Below are 19813 nucleotides of genomic sequence, written 5' to 3'. Positions count from 1 at the left end.
CCAAACACAATGCTATGAGACTAGATATCAATTACAAGGAAAAAAAAAAAAAAAGCTGTAAGAAACACAAACACATGGAGATCAAGCAACACATTTCTAAATAACCACTGGTTAGTCAAAAAATGAAAAAATTTCTAGAAAAAAATGGAAATGAAAACATGACAACTCAAAACCTATGGGATGCAGTGAAAGCAGTCCTAATAGGGAAGTTTATAGCAATACAATCCTACCTTAAGAAACAAGAAAAACATCGAATAGACGACCTAATGTTGCATGTAAAACAACTGGAAAAACAAGAACAAAAAAAACCCCAAAATTAGTAGAAGGAAAGAAATCATAAAAATCTGAGCAGAAATACATAAAAAAGAAATGAAAGAAACAATGGTAAAGATTAATAAAACTAAAAGCTGGTTCTTTGAGAAGATAAACAAATTGACAAGCCTTTAGCCAGACTCATCAAGAAAAAGAAAGAGAATCAAATCAACAAAATTAGAAATGAAAAAGGAGAGTTTACAACAGACAATGCAGAATACAAAGGATTATAAGAAACTATTATGAACAACTGTATGGCAGTAAAATGAATAACCTAGAAGAAATGGACAGATTCTTAGAAAAGTTCAATCTTCAAATACTAAACCAGGAAGAAATAGAAATTATGAACAACCTGATTACAAGCACTGAAATTGAAGCTGTGATCAAAAATCTCCCAAAAACAAAAACCCAGGGCCGGATGGCTTCACAGGATAATTCTATCAAATATTTAGAGAAGAGCTAACTCCTATCCTTCTAAAACTTTTTCAAAAAATTGCAGAGGAAGAAACACTTCCAAACTCATTCTTCGAGACCACCATCACCCTGATACCAAAACCAGACAAAGACAACACAAAAAAAGAAAACTACAGGCCAGTATCACTGATGAACATAGATTCAATAATCCTCAAAAAAAATTTTAGCAAACAGAATTCAGCAGCATATCAAAAAGTTCATACACCATGATTAAGTTAGGTTTATTCCAGTAATGCAAGGAGTCTTCAATAGGCACAAATTAATCAATGTGATACTCCATATTCACAAATTGAAAGATAAAAACCATATGATAATCTCAATAGATGCAGAAAAAGCCTTTTACAAAATTCAGTACCTATTTATGACTAAAATTCTTCAAAAAATGGCCATACCTCCACATGCTGCTGCTGCTAAGTCGCTTCAGTAGTGTCCAACTCTGTGCGACCCCATAGACGGCAGCCCACCAGGCTCCCCACTCCCTGGGATTCTCCAGGCAAGAACATTGGAGTGGGTTGCCATTGCCTTCTCCAATGCGTGAAAATGAAGTCTCTCAGTTGTGTCCAACTGTGAGCGACCCCATGGACTGCAGCCCATCAGGCTCCTCCATCCATGGGATTTTCCAGGCAAGAGTACTGGAGTGGGGTGCCATTGCCTTCTCAGATAGCTTAACATAGTAAAGGCCATATTTGGAAAGCTTACAGCAAACATTATTCTCAATGGTGAAAAACTGAAAACATTCCCCCTAAGATCAGGAACAAAATAAATGTTTCACCAGTGTTATTCAACGTAGTTCTGGAAGTCCTAGCTACAACAGAGAAGAAAAAGAAATAAAAGTAATCCAGATCGGAAAAGAAGAAGTAAAGCTCTCACTGTCTGCAGATGACATGATACTGTACATAGAAAACCCTAAAGATAGTATGGAAAAATTGCTAGAGCTAATCAGTGAATTTAGCAAGTTGCAGGATACAAAATCAATACACAGTTGCATTTCTATGTATTAACAATGAACAATCAGAAAAAGAAATTAAGGAATCAATCCCATTCGCCATTGCAACAAAAAGAATTAAATATCTAGGAATAAACTTACCTAAGGAGACAAAAAACTATACACAAAAAATTAGAAGACACTGATGAAAGAAATCAAAGAGGACATAAACAGATAGAGAGATATTCCATGTTCCTGGATAGGAACAATCAATATTGTGAAAATGACTACTACCAAATGCAATGTACAGATTCAATGCAATCCCTATCAAATTACCTATGGCATGTTTCACAGAACTAGAACAAAAAATCTCACAATTCATATGGAAACACAAAAGACCCTGAATAGCCAAAGCAGTCTTGAGAAAGAAGAATGGAGCTGGAGGAATCAACCTTCCTGACTCCAAGTTATACTACAAAGCTACAATCATCAAAACAGTATGGCACTGGCACAAAAACAGAAATATAGACCAGTGGAACAAGATAGGAAGCCAAGAAATAAACCCATGCACCTATAGGTACCTTATATTTGACAAAGGAGGCAAGAATATACAATGGGGCAAAGACAGCCTCTTCAATAAATGGTGCTGGGAAAACTGGACAGCTACATGTAAAAGAATGAAATTAGAACACTTGCTAACACCATACACATAGATAAACTCGAAATGGATTAGCGACCTAAATGTAAGACCAGAAACTATAAAACTCTTAGAGGAAAACATAGGTAGAACCCTTGATGACATAAATCAAAGCAAGATCCTCTATGACCCACCTCTTAAAGTGATGGAAATAAAAACAAAAGTTAATAAGTGGGACCTGATTGAACTTAAAAGCTTTTGCACAGCCAAGGAAACTAAAAGCAAGGTGAAAAGACATCCCTTGGAATGGGAGAAAATAATAGCAAATGAAACAACTGACAAAGGATTAATTTCCAAAATATATAAGCAGCTCATACAACTCAATGCCAGAAAAACAAACAACCCAATCAAAAAGTGGGAAAAAGACCTAAACAGACATTTCTCCAAAGAAGACATATGGATGGCTAACAAACATGAAAAGATGCTCAACATCGCTCATTATTAGGGAAATGCAAATCAAAACTACAATGAGATATCACTTCACACCAGTCAGAATGGCCATCATCAAAAAGTCTACAAACAATAAATGCTGGAGAGGGTGTGGAGAAAAGGGCACACTCTTGTACTGTTGATGGGAATGCAAACTGATGCAGCCACTATGGAAGACAGTATGGAGGTTCCTTAAAAAAAAAGGAATAAAACCACCATATGTCCCAGCAACCCCACTCCTAGGCATATACCCTGAAGAAACCAAAGTTGAAAAAGACACATGTAACTCATTGTTCATTGCAGCTATTCACAATAGCTATAACACGGAAGTCACCTAGATGTCCATTGATAGATGAATGGATAAAGAAGTTGTGGTACATATACACAATGGAATATTACTAACCCATAAAAGGAATACATTTGAGTCAGTTCTGATGAGGTGGATGAACCTAGAACCTATTGTACAGAGTAAAGTGAGTCAGAAAGAGAAAGATAAATATTGTATTCTAACACATATAAACAGAATCTAGAAAAATGGTACTGAAGCATTTATTTACAGGGCAGCAGTGGAGAAATAGATATAGAGAATAGACTTATGGACATGGGGAGAGAGGAAGAGAGGGTGAGATGTATGGAAAGAGTAACATGGAAACTTACATTACCATATGTAAAATAGATAGCCAATGGGAATTTTTTAAATGCCTCAGGAAACTCAAACGGGGGCTCTGTATCAATCTAGAGGGGTGAGATGGGGCAGGAGATGGGAGGGAGGTTCAAAAGGGAGAGAATATATATATATACCTATGGCTGATTCATGTTGAGGTTTGACAGAAAACAACAAAATTCTCTAAAGTAATTATCCTTCAATAAAAAGAAAATTAAAAGAAATGTGAAATTGTGAATTTTTTGTTTTTGTTTTTTTTCAGTCACACAGTCGTGTCCGACTCTTTGTGATCCCATGGACTGTAGCCCGATAGGCAACTCTGTCCATGGGATTTCTCAGGCAAAAATACTGGAGTGGCTTTAAAACAGAATGTTAAAAGATAAGAAAAAAATCAATGTTATCAAAGACAAGTTAATAAATAGTATACAAACCGAGTATGCAGATGTAGAAAAATTAAAAAAAATCAGGATACATATCATATCACATACACATACACATACGAAAATGGCAATTATTTTATTTAAGGGTTTATTCCTGAGATTTTCTATTGTAAATGTTACAAAATACACAAGACTATGTCTTCTTTAAAAAGTAATGTGAAATTTGCAGTATATCTAGATCCATTGATTTCAGATAAATGGATATAAATTTATATAAAATTTTGAGGCCCAGAGTAGGAAAATTTCTGAAGAAAGTTTTGTTTTGTTATAGGTACTAATGAATAATTCACAAACTCTGTACATTATCTCGTTCTTAAAGATTATGTGAACACTTCAGTGAATTAAATGAATAGTTTATTCCAAAACTAGATATTTTGACTCACTTGTATAATGAACTGCCTAACCCATTTATAAATAGGAAGGGAAAAAGCAAAATCTCCAAAAGTTGTTAATATAGCCATCTTTGTATTGAATATGTATCTCTTAAAGACACTGTTTCAGAAATGACTGAGACATGATGTTGGGGGCACAACACTCTCTCCAGATTATGATTATGACTCAGATTTCTTTCTGAATATGATTAGGAATACTTAATGATTCCCTCTTAGCTATCTCTCCAGAAGGTAACTAGAATGTTAACTAATCAATAGACTAATTTATCAATTTGTAAAATAAAGATAGCAGTATTCAGTGCACTGGCTCAGTGGTACAGAATCTGCTTGCCAATGCAGGAGATACAGGAGACGTGGGTTTGATCCCTGAGTAGGGAAAAATCTTCTGTTGTAGGAAACGGCAACCCACTCCAGTATCCTTGCCTGGAAAATTCCATAGACAGAGGAGCCTGGTGGGCTACCGTCTGTGGCATCACAGAGTCAGACATGACTGAGCATGCACAAACCCCTGCATTCAGTGTATAAACTTTAAAAAAAAAGAGAGAGAGAGAAAAGATCCACATGAAATTCTTTGCTGAAAGAAATGCATAACAGATTAGAAAATTTCCAGGTGTGGTGGTCTGTGTTGAAGTAGCAGTACAGATAGTAATAATTAACATTAACATTGTTGTTAATTCCAAATCATTCTTGAGAACAACCAAAATCATTGCTCTAAAGACTGGCCACATTTCCCAAACAGGGACTCATTTTGATAATTCTGGAATGCTGTAGAATTGACACAAAACTTTCGCCAAGAGATACACATGGTTTCCATATGTGAATTGGGAATTATCACATTCTTATAATGCGAGATCATGAAATGCCAACAGAAATCCATAAGCTATCATCATAGTCTCCTAATGGCAATTTTAATCTCTTTGTTTCTTAAAGTGTAAATGACTGGATTTAGTAGTGGTGTGATGGCTGCATAAAATACAGCAAGAAACTTGTCCACCCAAGTGATGTTGAGTGGAAACAGGTAGATGAAGATACAGGGCCCAAAGAATAACATGACCACTGTGATATGGGCAGTGCAAGTGGAGAAAGCCTTGGATGCCCCATCCTTCGACTGATGGCAGAGAGTAAGCAGAATATAAGAGTAAGAGATCAGCAATAGAATGAAGCAGACTGTGGCAAGTACCCCACTGTCAGCATTTATCAATATTTCTAAAACATAAGTGTCCACGCAAGCTAGCTTGATCACCAATGGAATATCACAGAAAAAGCTATCCAATTCTCTGGGTCCACAGAAGGGCAATTGTATAATTATAGCTAGTTGGCTTATTGAATGCACAAAGCCAGTGATCCATGATATCATCACTAGCCGAATGCACATTTGTGTGTTCATAATGCTAGAGTAATGGAGTGGCTTGCAGATGGCCACATAACGGTCATAGGCCATTGACACAAGCAGCACCATCTCACCCCCTCCAAAAAAATGTCCAAAAAAAATCTGACACATGCAGCTTCCAAAAGAGATGGTCTTGTTTGCCTTGAGAAAGTCTGTGATCATTTTAGGAGTGGTTACTGATGAAAGGCATAAGTCAATGAAGGAAAGATTGGCTAACAGGAAGTACATAGGACAGTGGAGATGAAGGTCAGCAGTAATTAGGAGAACAATGAAGATGTTGCCTAAAATGGTGATTAAATAAAGAGAAGAAAATATCACTAGGAGGACGGCCTGGAGTTCCCATGAATCACACAGCCCAAGAAAAATAAATTCAGACACTACAGACTGGTTACTTCTTCCATTTAGTTCAGTTTCTTCTAATTTTATCTGAAGGAAAGAAATGAAAATATATTTTCTGAATAAAGCAGGTTTCTTATTTATTGCTGATGAAAGTGTATCCTTAAATAGGCACTTTGGAAAAAAATTTGTGATTTTCTTATAAAACTCAATACTTACACATCCTATGGTCCAGCAATTTCAGTCTCATTTGCACACTCGAGATAAATTCTTACAACTGTATATATGGAGATATTTGTAATTATGCACATAAACAGGACTATGGAATATTCAGAAACATAGCAAATAAAGTACAACTATATACAATGACAGAGATGTAGCTTTTTGAGACATGGTAATGAAGAAAAAAGAGATTAGCATAATTTTTGCTAAATAAAATAATTCATTTTATTAGCAAATAAAATGAATAGCAATAGAAAATGCTGCATTTTGTAGAAACTTCTATATATTACTATGTATTAAAAAATGATGTAAGTAACTCCAACTCTGGGCAGCTAAGGATCAGGATGAAGATGCACATATTATCAGCTATATGATATTATAACTATTTAAGTCTTGTATTAGTTATGTTTTACAGTTATAGTTTTATTATTAAAAAAACAAGCAAATCCAAAATTGCCATTAGAAATGGTGTGAATATACTATGAATCAAGAATTATGATCAATTCAATGCTGTGGGCCTGAGGTTTAGTCTGGGTTTACCCTCCTGTTGTCTGTAACTGAAGCTATTGATGAGACTGTTTTTGTTTGAATCCAGAGAGTTATCAGGTACCAAGGATGAAAATAAAAATAGAATTAGAAAGCTATAGATGTAGGAGGGGCTTTTACTTTTTTATAGTGTGGTAAACAGGAATTTATTGAATATTTTCTTACTATGAACTGTGATCACTTTTGAGCACTTCAGTGAAAAAGAAATAAATTGTAGGTGGTATATGTTATATCAAAAAATAAAAGCTTATGCCAGCTTTTTCACCTAATACTAACTTAATAGGTTTTTAATATTACTTTAGTTAAATTAGAAAGGGCAAAATATTGCTACTAGGATAATCATTGGGCTTCCCTGGTGGGTCAGAGGTTAAAGTGTCTGCCTGCAATGTGGGAGACCTGGGTTCAATCCCTGAGTTGGGAAGATCCCCTGGAGACGGAAATGGCAACCCACTCCAGTATTCTTGCCTGGAGAATCCCATGGGCGGAGGAGCCTGGTGGGCTATACAGTCCATGGGATCGCAAAGAGACGGACACGACTGAACTACTTCACTTTCACTTTCAGGATAATTATATTAAAACTATATTAACAACACGTTAAAATTACTTATATAAATCAGCATGTAATTTTCAACTTTACCTTAAGTAGAACTAACTGTAAAGATTCTAAGAGTATAATTATAAAATCAAATGAGTTAGAGCAGAATTCACAAAAAAAACTCAAGAAAAATTAAAAAGTAAAAATTAAAAAAATGGGACAACTTTAATTTTCATTTTTGAGCTGGTAATTTCAGTGTCATGGGAAAAGTAAACCTCTCTGTTTCTTTGTATCTCCCTGTCACTCTCTCTGAATACCTCTCATTATGCTAGAGATTTTCATCCACACTGTCTATAAAGTAATCTTCACATTAACCAAATACAATAAAATGAATGAAATATATTGTACTATTCTGAGTTTGGCTCTTAGTGTAACCTGTTAGAGTCTCAGAGCTGGGAAATAGCATGACTGGAGTGCAATCCCGATGCTCTCTGATGCCAGTCCTGCATCTATGCTGTCATTCTGCAATCTCCTGTTCAGTTCCAAGAGCATAATTTCATTTCCATGGTAACTATTGACTATCGTAGGCTTTGAGAGATTTCTTTCCATAATCTCTATCAGGTTCCTTTCTGAGTTAAATTAGTAATCATCACTTTTCTCAATATTTGGAAATTTCTGTTAATTATAGTTATGTATCTGTGCCTAGAATATAGTTTTCCTTAAGTCAGGAAAACTGTAGACCCTATGACTGTGGATCTGATGATTGTGAAGACCTGAATACTACCTCAAAGAGGGCACCTACGGAGCTGTAAGACTGTGTAGAAGTTACTCGTTTTGATGATGTAGACAGTCCAGAAGTTCCAAGATGTACCTTGGAGAAGAAACCCTTGATATTTCTGAAAGCTATGCACAATTCCAAACCATTCTAATTAGTGTGCATGGAAGTATGGCATTAAAATATTTTCTTAAATATGACAGAGGAAGGGAACTAAGGGAGAAGTTAAGAAATTAACAGAGTGTAGAGTGTATCTTCTTACCAGAGAGACACCGTATTTGACCACATTTTTTCCCCAGGATAAAACATTCTCCATATTCTAAATAGAATCTGAAATAGAATCATATTGCATCAAAGCAAAGTATCCACTTTTTGTTGTGACCAGCATTTATGGGGGAGTGTGAGGCATATATTTAGTGTAGAGAGTGGCCTCCGGAGTAGGAAACTCTCAAACTACCCATGCTATGCTCCCTTGAGACCACTTTATTCTTGTCTCTCTGAATTGAGAATATCATCTGGAAAGTGTGCCTTTTGTCAAGGTCAGTGTGAGGACAATAATACAGTTCTAATGGTGGAGTTAAGCACAGTTTTAAAACATTTTTGGATTAACTTTCAAAAAAACAAAAACAGTATTCCAGAACTAAGTTGCCATTTCTAGTCCCAGATGACTTGGGTGAGTGGACATGGTCTGACTAGCAGAGGGAGAAGAACTAGTTAGTGTGCGCGTGCTCAGTTGCTCGCTCAATAATGTACACCGAGTATGCCCATTGTAGAGCAGTCAGCCTTGGACTGCTTGTTTTATGGGGTTTTAAAGAAGAATAGAGCACACACAAATGAAGAATAGAGAGACAATTTAAAGTGTCAAAATTTCTTTGATTATTTGAGCAATGATCCTGATTTAAGATTGAGTACAAGACAATATTGGGACTTCCCAGGTGGCTCAGCTTCCCTGATAGCTCAGCTGGTAAAGAATCCGCCTGCAATGCGGGAGACCTGGGTTTGATCCCTGGGTTGGGAAGATCTGCTGGAGAAGGGAAAGGTTTCCCACTCCAGTATTCTGGCCTGGAGAATTCCAAGGACTGTATAGTCTACAGGGTTGCAAAGAGTCGGACACGACTGAGCTACTTTCACTCACTCACTCACTCACTCACTCGCTTAGGTGGCTCAGCAGTAAAGACTTCGCTGGCCAATGTAGCAGACACAAAAGACACAGGTACAATCCCTGGATGGAGAAGATCCCCTAGAATAGGAAATGACAGCCTACTCCAGTATTCTTGCTGGCACAGTCTTTTGGCAGAGGAACCTGGTGGGGTATGGTCCATCGGGTAACAAAAAGTTGGACACACCTGAGCACGCACTTATGCAAAAGGCAATATTATCAATATTCTTCAAAATAACAAAACAGTAAGGGAAGCCTACCTTTTATTTAGTTTTATAAAATATTATATAATTTTAGCCTTATGGACAAGAATCCAACACTTTAGAGATCTGAGAAGGAAATATGATAGTATGTCTCTGTCTGCCTGTTGCTGCTACTTTTTTTTCATCAGAAGCATAAATTTGTTCACATTTTGGTAGTTATATTCCACTTTTTTTTCTATGCTGTTACATACTCACATGTGCACATGTCAGTATATACATATGGAAGAGTCTTTTACTTTGGAAGATATAGAGTATGGAAAGATATTTTAAATTCTAACTTATTTAAAATAATATTATGCATAAATATATTCCATTGTAATGGTTGTTTCAGTGTAAATGTTTGTTTTTAGAGAAATAAATATGCTAAAGTAATAGTGCTGCTAGGTGTGTGCCAAACTTAGTCAAAAATTCTGTTCATACAAAACATGTATTTGAATGTTTGTGACAGCCTTATTCATAATTACCAAAAACTAGAGACATCCAAGATGTCCTTCAATCTTTTAATGGTTAAATAAAGTGTGGTACACTTGTACAACAGGATGCTGCTGCTGCTGCTAAGTCACTTCAGTCGTGTCCGACTCTGTGCAACCCCATAGACGGCAGCCCACCAGGCCCCGAAGTCCCTGGGGTTCTCTAGGCAAGAACACTGGACTGGGTTGCCATTTCCTCCTCCAATGCGTGAAAGTGAAATGTGAAAGTGAAGTCGCTCAGTCGTGTCCGACTCCTGGCGACCCTATGGACTGCAGCCCACCAGACTCCTCCGTCCATGGGATTTTCTAGGCAAGAGTACTGGGGTGGGTTGCCATTGCCTTCTCCAGCAATGGGATATTATCCATAATAAAAACAAATAATCTATCAAGTCATGAAAAGATATAGAAGATACTTAAGTGTCTATTGCTACATGAAGGAAGCCAATCTCAAAAGTCTATATATAGTATGGTTCCACTTTTATGATATTCTGGAAAATGCAAAATTATGGAGATAGTGAAAAGTTAGGTGCTTGTCAGGGGATCATGAGTTCATGGGAATAACGAATACGTGAAGCACAGGAGATTTTAGTACAGTGAAATTTTTTATGATACTGTATTTTTGACTATATTGTCTTAGGCATTTGCCATGTCATCTGTGAGGGCCTAAATACAATGAAACCATAGAAACAATAAGCATGTGTTTATTTCTAATACCATTACCAGTAAAAGGCGTTTTGGAGATATGGCTATTTGTAGGAATAGGAAATTAAGATATAAGATAAACCAGGAGCATCTTTTAGTCCTAGGAAATAAGGAATGCTCAAACATACATAAACTTAGAAAATTTGATGTGGATATACATCAAAGAGGCTTAAAAGCCAAATGAAAGTGCTCCCAATAGCAGTATTTGATTATAATCCAGATTATAAAATAAATATTCATGATTTCAAACTAATATTAATGATTGAATAAATTAGTACATGGAATAGAAGAGTAATCACCCATTCAGGAGAATTAGAGATAAATTGTGTAGCACGATACCCTGATCAAGAGGAAAATAACTCCTTATTACTTAAGTATGGGCTGAGTATAGTGACTTTTCTCAAAATACAGTGTGAATAGCAGGGAGAGTAAATCTATACTGAGGCAACCTGAAATTTCAGTCAGTTGATCAAAGTCAAAATCAATAGACATAAATCATGGTGATGGTATAAACACTTGATGGAAGATGTCAAAAATGGCAGATCACCTGTGGTGTGCTTCCACTGAACCAATCAGTTCAGTTCAGTCACTCAGTCATGTCCGACTCTTTGCAACCCCATGGACTGCAGCATGCCAGGCCTCCCTGTCCATCACCAACTCCTGGAGTTTACCCAAACTCATATCTGTTGAGTCGGTGATGCCATGCAATCATCTCATCCTCTGCGGTCCCCTTCTCCTCCTGCCCTCAATCTTTCTCAGCATCAGGGTCTTTTCAAATGAGTCAGCTCTTCTCATCAGGTGGCCAAAGTATTGAAGTTTCAGCCTCAACATCAGTCCTTCCAATGAATATTCAGGACTGATTTCCTTTAGGATGGACTGGTTGGATCTCCTTTCAGTCCAAGGGACTCAAGAGTTTTATTCAACACCACAGTTCAAAACCATCAATTCTTTGGCACTCAGCTTTCTTTATAGTTCAACTCTGACACGCATACATAACTACTGGAAAAACCATAGTTTTGACTAGATGGACCTTTGTTGGCAAATTAATGTCTCTGCTTTTTAATATGCTGTCTAGGTTTGTTATAACTTTTCTTCCAAGGAGCAAACATCTTTCAATTTCATGGCTGCTGTCACCATCTGCAATGATTTTGGAGCCCCCAAAAATAAAGTCAGCCACTGTTTCCCCATCTATTTGCCATGAAGTGATGGGACCAGATGCCATGATCTTAGTTTTCTGAATGTAGAGCTTTAAGCCAACTGTTTCACTCTCCTCTTTCACTTTCATCAAGAGGCTCTTTAGTTCCTCTTCACTTTCTGCCATAAGGGTGGTGTCATCTGCATATCTGAGGTTATTGGTATTTCTCCGGGCAATCTTGAGTCCAGCTTGTGCTTCCTCCAGCCAGCATTTCTCATGATGTGCCCTGCATATAAGTTAAATAAGTAGGGTGACACTATACAGCCTTGATATACTCCTTTACCTATTTGGAACCATGTTGTTGTTCCATGTCCAGTTCTAACTGTTGCTTCCTGTCCTGCATACAGGTTTCTCAAGAGGCAGATCAGGTGGTCTGGTATTCCCATCTCTTTAAGAACCTGAACCCATAACTCTTGTGAAATTATGAGAAAAATATCAAATAAATTTCAGTGCAGTGATACCCTTCATACTTCAAAGTTCCTCAAAAAGTTACAGAATTATCATAAAACTCATCAATTCTGCTCCTAGTCTTTAACCCCAAAGAATTAAAAACAAGTATTAAAACAAAATCTTGTACATGAATACATAGAACTATTCATAATGGGCAAAAGTGTTCATCCAAATGTTCATGCTGATGAATGGATTGACAACTGTGGTAATCCATACAGAGGAATATTATTCAGCCACAAATGTGTATCAGATACACATTTCAATATGGATGGATATAGTTTGGAACTAGGTCAAAGTGATGATCCCACAATATAATGAATGCCTAAATTGCATTGGTTTGTAGCTCTCAAATGGTTGATTTTACATTATGTTACTTTATCTTGATAACATAAAATATAACACTAAAAAGATAAATGAACAAGTATTATCTTCCATTACTATTAAGATTTTAGTTATTAACTTTTCCTTAGCTCATTTTTTGTTCAAAACCATTCTTGGCTAGTATGTACTTTTGACGTAAAAGAGAATGGTACAGTTCCAGCACTAAGTTTTGCTCATTTCTTTCTAGGCTGAATGTGATACAGAAATCAGTCTAAATTTTTGTAAAATGAGAATAATAGCATGTAACAAAAGGAATTTTAATAATATGTGTTGAAATGTAACTCTTATAATAATGTTAAATTTTATATGAATGGTGATATTTGATCTTCTGTGTGTACACATTGCTTTTCTGAGCAGTATTATAGAGTTAGAGATATTCAGTATGTCCAGACTTCGTTAATGAATAAAAAAATCACAGTGCTGAATACCAAGGTACACAAATTATTTCCCCTTTTCTAGTATTAACTGAGAAGTCACAGTCTTATTTCTCATCAGGTGTGGAAGAATATTGGATTTCCTTCTCACCATTTGGTTAGACATAATAAATGAGATCACACAGGTATCATACTCAGAAAAGTGAAAAGCTTAATAGGCATGTGAGCTCCTTTTTAATACGTCATGGCATTGATCTGAAAAGAGGCAGCATAGCACAGGGATTAAATTCATGGACTTTATAATTTCACTTGAATATTGGTTTTAACTTTAGCATTCTGACCTTTGCCAACATTTTAATATCTGTTTTTAAGATATTATCATGACCAAAATTGGTTTGGTAATTATATAAATGAGGTAAAAAAGCAGGGATAGGGATGCTAGGAATATATTGCATGAATATGCTTCTAATAGAATTCTAAAATAAGTTTTACTAATTCTGTTAATAGGCATTCCTTTTTCACTAGTATTGGTCTAAATGATATTTATCAATATGTATTAAAATGTTAGGAGATCTTGAATTTCCTTGAAGATATTGCTGTCGTAGTTTATTAATCACAGCTTCCTTTGTTTTGCCTTTACTTTTTAAATAAAGCTTGTAATATTTTTTCTTCTCTTAATGGCATGGGAATTCAAGGTAGAGATCTCATAATAAACGGCCTGGGGACTCTGGTCACTGAGTCATCAAATGGCCACCCAAAACTGTTGTTAGAGCTGGACTAGTTGTAAGGAGTACTAACCACAGGGATCAAAGAGGGAAACACTTCTTAAGAGGTTCATTTATAGTGAAAATATTGTTTTCTGGGGCCTTTTTTGGGGGAATGAGGTCAGGTAAGTGAGGACAGTATAATTTAAGTGAATAGCCTGTTAAAATTACCAGCTGCTTTCCCTCTATGGGCAAAGTATAGCAACTCTGCTTCAACATTTCAAAAATTCTCCCCCCTCCACCCCACCACTTTGCCTCCCACTCTCTCTTATCTCTATTTCTGTTTTTCAATTCAACATACATTTGTTGAACCTTGTTGAACCTATACAAGTGCCAGTCTTTCCAAGGGGAAGTTTTACTTTTCAGATTGCAAGAAGCTCTTCATGTGCCTGGATTGTATCTGAATTTACAAGGAAGTTTTTAGATTTGGATTATATTTCACTTAAACTAGGAAGAACCTTGGGATGGCACCCTACTCCAGTACTCTTGTCTGGAAAATCCCATGGATGGAGGAGCCTGGTAGGCTGCAGTCCATGGGGTTGCAAAGAGTCGGATACTACTGAAGAGACTTAGCAGCAGCAGCAGCAGGAAGGACCTTGGGAATTGGTTTTTATGTGAATCATCTTTGACCTGTCATTTTTTTCATGGCAATTTCTGGAATGAAAATTGCTTTTTAATTCTACTGGCATTAGTTTTTAATGAGAATAATATAAAAAACTAGTGTGTTTACCAAGAAACTATTATCAATTTTCAAGGTATATGCACATGCATGCCCACAAATTCTGTTTTTGCCATTAGAGGCTCTTGCTTTAATCCAGTATTTGGATGGTTAATTGTTTCCAGTTATTTAAATACATATAAAAAACTGCCATCAGCATTTTACCAATTTAAGACATAGTATCGATCATCATGTAACAATTTTTTGCAGGAATTAATACTTGGCTATGGAAATACATACACAAATATCTTACTCTAATACTTTTGACTTCACATTTAGATGATGATAACCTTAAGAGTACTCATGAGAACAGATCCTGAATTTTCATGTACCATCAAATTTAACTAGATTTCTGAATTGTAATGATATCTCATGTATGATAAAATACAGTGTTTTGCTTTCTGTGACTGGCTTATTTCACTTCCTCCCTGTTTAATCACAAGTTACTCTTGTGTTTGTTGCAAATGGCAGGAATTTTTTTTTAGGCCAAATATTATTTTGGTGTGTGTGTGTGGTGTGTATGTGTATCACATTTGCTTTATCCATTCATTAATCATGAGAAAATTCATTTGTTTCCAGATTTGATTAATGTGAGTACTGCTGCAATAAACATAGCATTGTCAATATCTCTTCAAGATACTGATTTCATTTCCTTTGCATATAAAAGTACTGAAAATTCTACATGAAAAGGTAGTTCTAATTTAATTTTTTTGAGAACCTCAACACTTTTTCCACAATGGCAGGCAGAATATTATTTTTATGTACTTTCCTTTGTCCCTTAAATTGAAAATCTTTCTAAATCTGTATATATGCTGCTGCTGCTCCTGCTGCTGCTGCGAAGTCGCTTCAGTCGTGTCCAACTCTGTGTGACCCCATAGACGGCAGCCCACCAGGCTCCCCAGTCCCTGGGATTCTCCAGGCAAGAACACTGGAGTGGGTTGCCATTTCCTTCTCCAACGTATGAAAGTGAAAAGTGAAAGTGAAGTCGCTCAGTCATGTCTGACTCCTAGCGACTCCATGGACTGCAGCCTACCAGGCTCCTCTGTCCATGGGATTTTCCAGGCAAGAGTACTGGAGTGGGGTGCCATTGCCTTCTCCAAATCTGTATATATAATTATATATACATATATATATATATGTTTAATTTTTATAGCTTCATAGTATTACACAGTATATATATATATATATATATGTATATATATTCTGCAATGTGATTAATGCATTCTCTATTGATTGTCATGTATCAATAGCATTCTATTATATGTATGTGTGTGTACATGTGTATATAAACATATATACATTTTATATAAATATAGGTGGTATGTAAGCATAATAGTTGCTCTGTACAGCTATGTCAAGAAGTAGATTTGTGTGTTTTAAACTCTAATAAACATTGTCAACTGGTAATTCCATCAACAATGTATAATGTAGCTTTTATATTGAAATCCCAGTAATACTGGTAATATTTTTCATTCTCAGTTGTCTCTACTCTTTCTCTTTCTTTTCCCCTGTCAGTTGGTGAAGCAGAAAACTGTGTTTCCTAGTCACTGCTCATGATGAGGCTGGGCATCTGTCATTATGTTCACTGCTCACTTGTACATGTTGTTGTTATTGTTCCTATTGTGGGTGCCTGTGCATGTATCCCCACTTTTCAAAGTTTGATCTCCTCCTTGTGCAGTTACTATATTGACCTTTCTATCAAAAGCAATATTTTATTTGACTAATGCCAATATTTCCTCTTCTTATTGAACTATATCAAATGAAGAGACGTGTATTAATAATGCATTAACATTAGAAGTTTAGAAAAGAGAAAAACAGGAAAAAATAATCACCTAATTTCCTACTACCAGTTAAATTTTTAATTAGTACTTTTGAAAAAACTGAATTTTCTTTTGATCTTTGAAACCAAATTTGAAAATTTTTTACATATTCTTTTACATTTGGAAACAAAGTGAATATACATTGTTTTGTATACCAGACTATGTATATTTTAAAATTTGCATATTGCACGATCAAAGATTTTAGATAAGAGACTTGATTATAGCTTCTTTGAAATGTCACACCCACTGCAGTTAACTCTGATGATTATCCTTTTCATATGAGTAATAATGCTCTTCCAAGATAAAAGAACTATGAATATTTAATTCATATCATTTAACTATGAATATATTCAAGGCTGTTGCTTCCTGACATGACTGAGTGACTGAACTGAACTGAACTGATAGTGAAGGCTATGGTTTTTCCAGTAGTCATGTATGGATGTGACAGTTGGACTATGAAGAAAGCTGAGCGCCGAAGAATCGATGCTTTTGAACTGTGGTGTTGGAGAAGACTCTTGAGAGTCCGTTGGACTGCAAGGAGATCCAACCAGTCCATCCTAAAGGAAATTAGTCCTGAATATTCATTGGAAGGACTGATGTTGAACCTGAAACTCCAATACTTTGGCCACCTGATGCGAAGAGCTGACTCATTTGAAAAGACCCTGATGCTGGAAAGATTGAGGGCAGGAGGCGAAGGGGACCACAGAGGATGAGATGGTTGGATGGCAATCACCAACTCAATGGACATGAATTTGGGCAGGCTCTGGGAGTTGGTGGTGGATAGAGAGGCCTGATATGCTGCAGTTCATGAGGTCACAAAGGGTTGGACATGACTGAGTGACTGAACTGAACTGAACTGATTATCCATTGCAGACCCTAATGTCATTTCTAATTTTTCTTTTGGAAATTTTTTTCATTAATGCCCCTTGTAACTTAACTGTGAACTTATCTAGTTCCAATATCCTAAGAAAATTTTCCTTTTTTATTGAAGCATAGTTGATAGTTTTGTGTGTTTTAAGTATACAGTAAAGTGGTTAAAAGTGAAAGTGAAGTCACTCAGTTTTGTCCGAATCTTTGCGACCCCATGGACTGTAGCCCACCAGGATCCTAGGTCCATGAAATTTTCCAGGTAAGAGTACTGGAGTGGGTTGCCATTTCCTTCTCCAGGGGATCTTCCTGACCCAGGGATTGAACCTGGGTCAATCTCCCACGTTGCAGGCAGACGCTTTACCATTTGAGCCACAAGGGAAGCAAAGTGGTTAATTCATATATATATATATATATTTATATTTATATATGTAACTCTCTCTATATATATATTCTTTTTCAGATTCTTTTCCATTAGAAATTATTACAAGATATTAAGTACAGTTGGCTGTGCTATAGAATAGTTCCTTGCTATTTGTCTATTTTATATATAGTAGTGTGTATATGTTTTTACTTGACTTGAGATTCTTAGTCATAAGTAGGGAAAATTTTGAAGTTTAGTTATCTGTCTCTAAAGTATCTTCTAAACAAATTGAATTTCTTTTCTCTTTATCAGTGCATTTTATTCATAGCCTCATCCATGATTTCATCAATTTTTTAAACCTTTGAAATTAGTTAATACAGAATAGCACTCAACGCAATCTTCATAACATTTTTTTGATTACTAGTGAGAATTTTACTTTTTATAGGATTATCAGCTGTTAGGACATCTTCTGTGTCAGTAGTCTTATATTTTTTTCTCATTTTAAAATTGGTATACCACACTTATTTTCTTTATCTATCTGGAGGAACTAATTTCATAATAGAAATACTAGTCATCTGTCTGATATTTTATAACTTATTTTTCAGTGTGCTTTCAGTTTTTATTTTATTGTGCTTGTATTTCAATATAAGAGATCTCTATGTAGAAAGTGAAAATGAAGTTGCTTAGTCATGTCCGACTCTTTGCGAGCCAGTGAACTGTAGCCACCAGGTTCCTCTATCCATGGGATTTTCAAGGCAAGAGTATTGGAGTGTGTTGCCATTTCCTTCTCCAGGGGATCTTCCTGACTCAGGGATGGAACTTGGGTCTCCTGATTTGCAGGCAGACTCTTTACCATCTGAGCCACCAGGGAATCCCCATCTACATGTAGATATTTATACAAAACTAGATATAGGTAGCTCAGAGGTTAAAGCGTCTGCCTGCAATGCAGGAGACCTGGGTTCGATCCCTGGGTCAGGAAGATCCCTGGAGAAGGAAATGACAACCCACTCCAGTATTCTTTCTTGCCTGGAGAATCCCATGGACGGAGGAGCCTGGTGGGCTACAGTCCACGGGATCGCAAGGAGTCGGACACAACTGAGCGACTTCACTCTCACTTTCAGGAATGTATCTGTATCTAAGTATAGTAAGAACTGAATATTGTGAATATATATTTCCTTACTCATTTGTTAATTAGAGATATTCTTTGAAAGAATTTTCTATCTTAAACATTTGCTTAAATGTTGTTTTTCTCTCTTTTGGTTTGTTGCCCTTTTAGATGTTTAAATATCCTTTTGAAACTTTATTGAGTTTATGGTGAGAGGCAATAATCTATGTATTTACAAGTTTATCTGTTATGCCAACACCATTGACTGAATAATTCACCCTCTCCACATTGATGTGATTTGATTCTTCAATAGTCTCTTGAGGTCACTCTATGTTTATTCTGGCCCTCTCCTTCCATTCTTTACATTAAGGCTTTTATAACTGTCTGAAAGCAGAGATATGATAAGCTGGAGCTGAATATCCCCACAGATTTTCTACTGCTCTTAGGGTAAAAAGCAAAATTCTTATCATGGATCCAAGATTTCATCCTGTTTGGCCTATTTCTCCAGCCTGATCTCAGTCATTCACATTCTTGCTTTTGTGTCTCAGGGCCTTTGCATATGGCCTTTCCAAAGTCTGGACTATTCTACTTACTTTCAGTGGTAACTCCTATTTTGAAGAGTCTGAAGAAGCATGATGGTGATGTGTCACATTGTAATCATAGCCCTCTGATATTTCCTTCAAATTAGTTGTCAGAGATGTATCTATAATTGAAATTATTTAATATCAATATCTACCTGTATCTACCCATCTAGATCTAGCCTGTAAAGTTTCAAAAGTCAGAATTATTGTTTCACCTCAGAACTTGACATTGGACTTAGAATATAGTGAATACTCATTAGTATATCAGTTACACTCATTAGTTGTGTTACTTGAAAAAATAAATGCATGATATTTTCATAACATATTAATGGCTTTTAGTGAAGATTTTTTCTTCATAAAATTGAATTTGATAAAAGCTTAAATCTGTTTCTTTAAATATTGACATTTGATAAATTCTTTGGATATTTTGTTTCTGGATTTTAGGTATCATCAGAAAAAGCCA

At 36.0% G+C, this 19813-nt stretch overlaps 1 protein-coding gene across 1 annotated transcript; it reads right to left on the bottom strand.

Annotated features, from left to right (window-relative positions):
- Positions 1–5219: 5219 nt before the first annotated feature.
- Positions 5220–8453, bottom strand: LOC109564302 (olfactory receptor 4F4-like). Its single transcript, XM_019967789.2, has 3 exons — positions 8400–8453; positions 8147–8233; positions 5220–6149 (listed from the first exon to the last, which is right to left on the bottom strand). Exons 1-3 carry the CDS (start codon positions 8451–8453, stop codon positions 5220–5222), a joined length of 1071 nt encoding a protein of 356 aa, XP_019823348.2.
- Positions 8454–19813: the final 11360 nt, after the last annotated feature.

Source organism: Bos indicus, chromosome 10 (genome assembly GCF_029378745.1).
Source record: "Bos indicus isolate NIAB-ARS_2022 breed Sahiwal x Tharparkar chromosome 10, NIAB-ARS_B.indTharparkar_mat_pri_1.0, whole genome shotgun sequence".
In the NCBI taxonomy this organism is placed as follows: Eukaryota; Metazoa; Chordata; class Mammalia; order Artiodactyla; family Bovidae; genus Bos; species Bos indicus.
The sequence above is the reverse complement of the archived record's forward strand: the minus strand, read 5'-3'. Positions and strand labels throughout refer to the sequence as shown.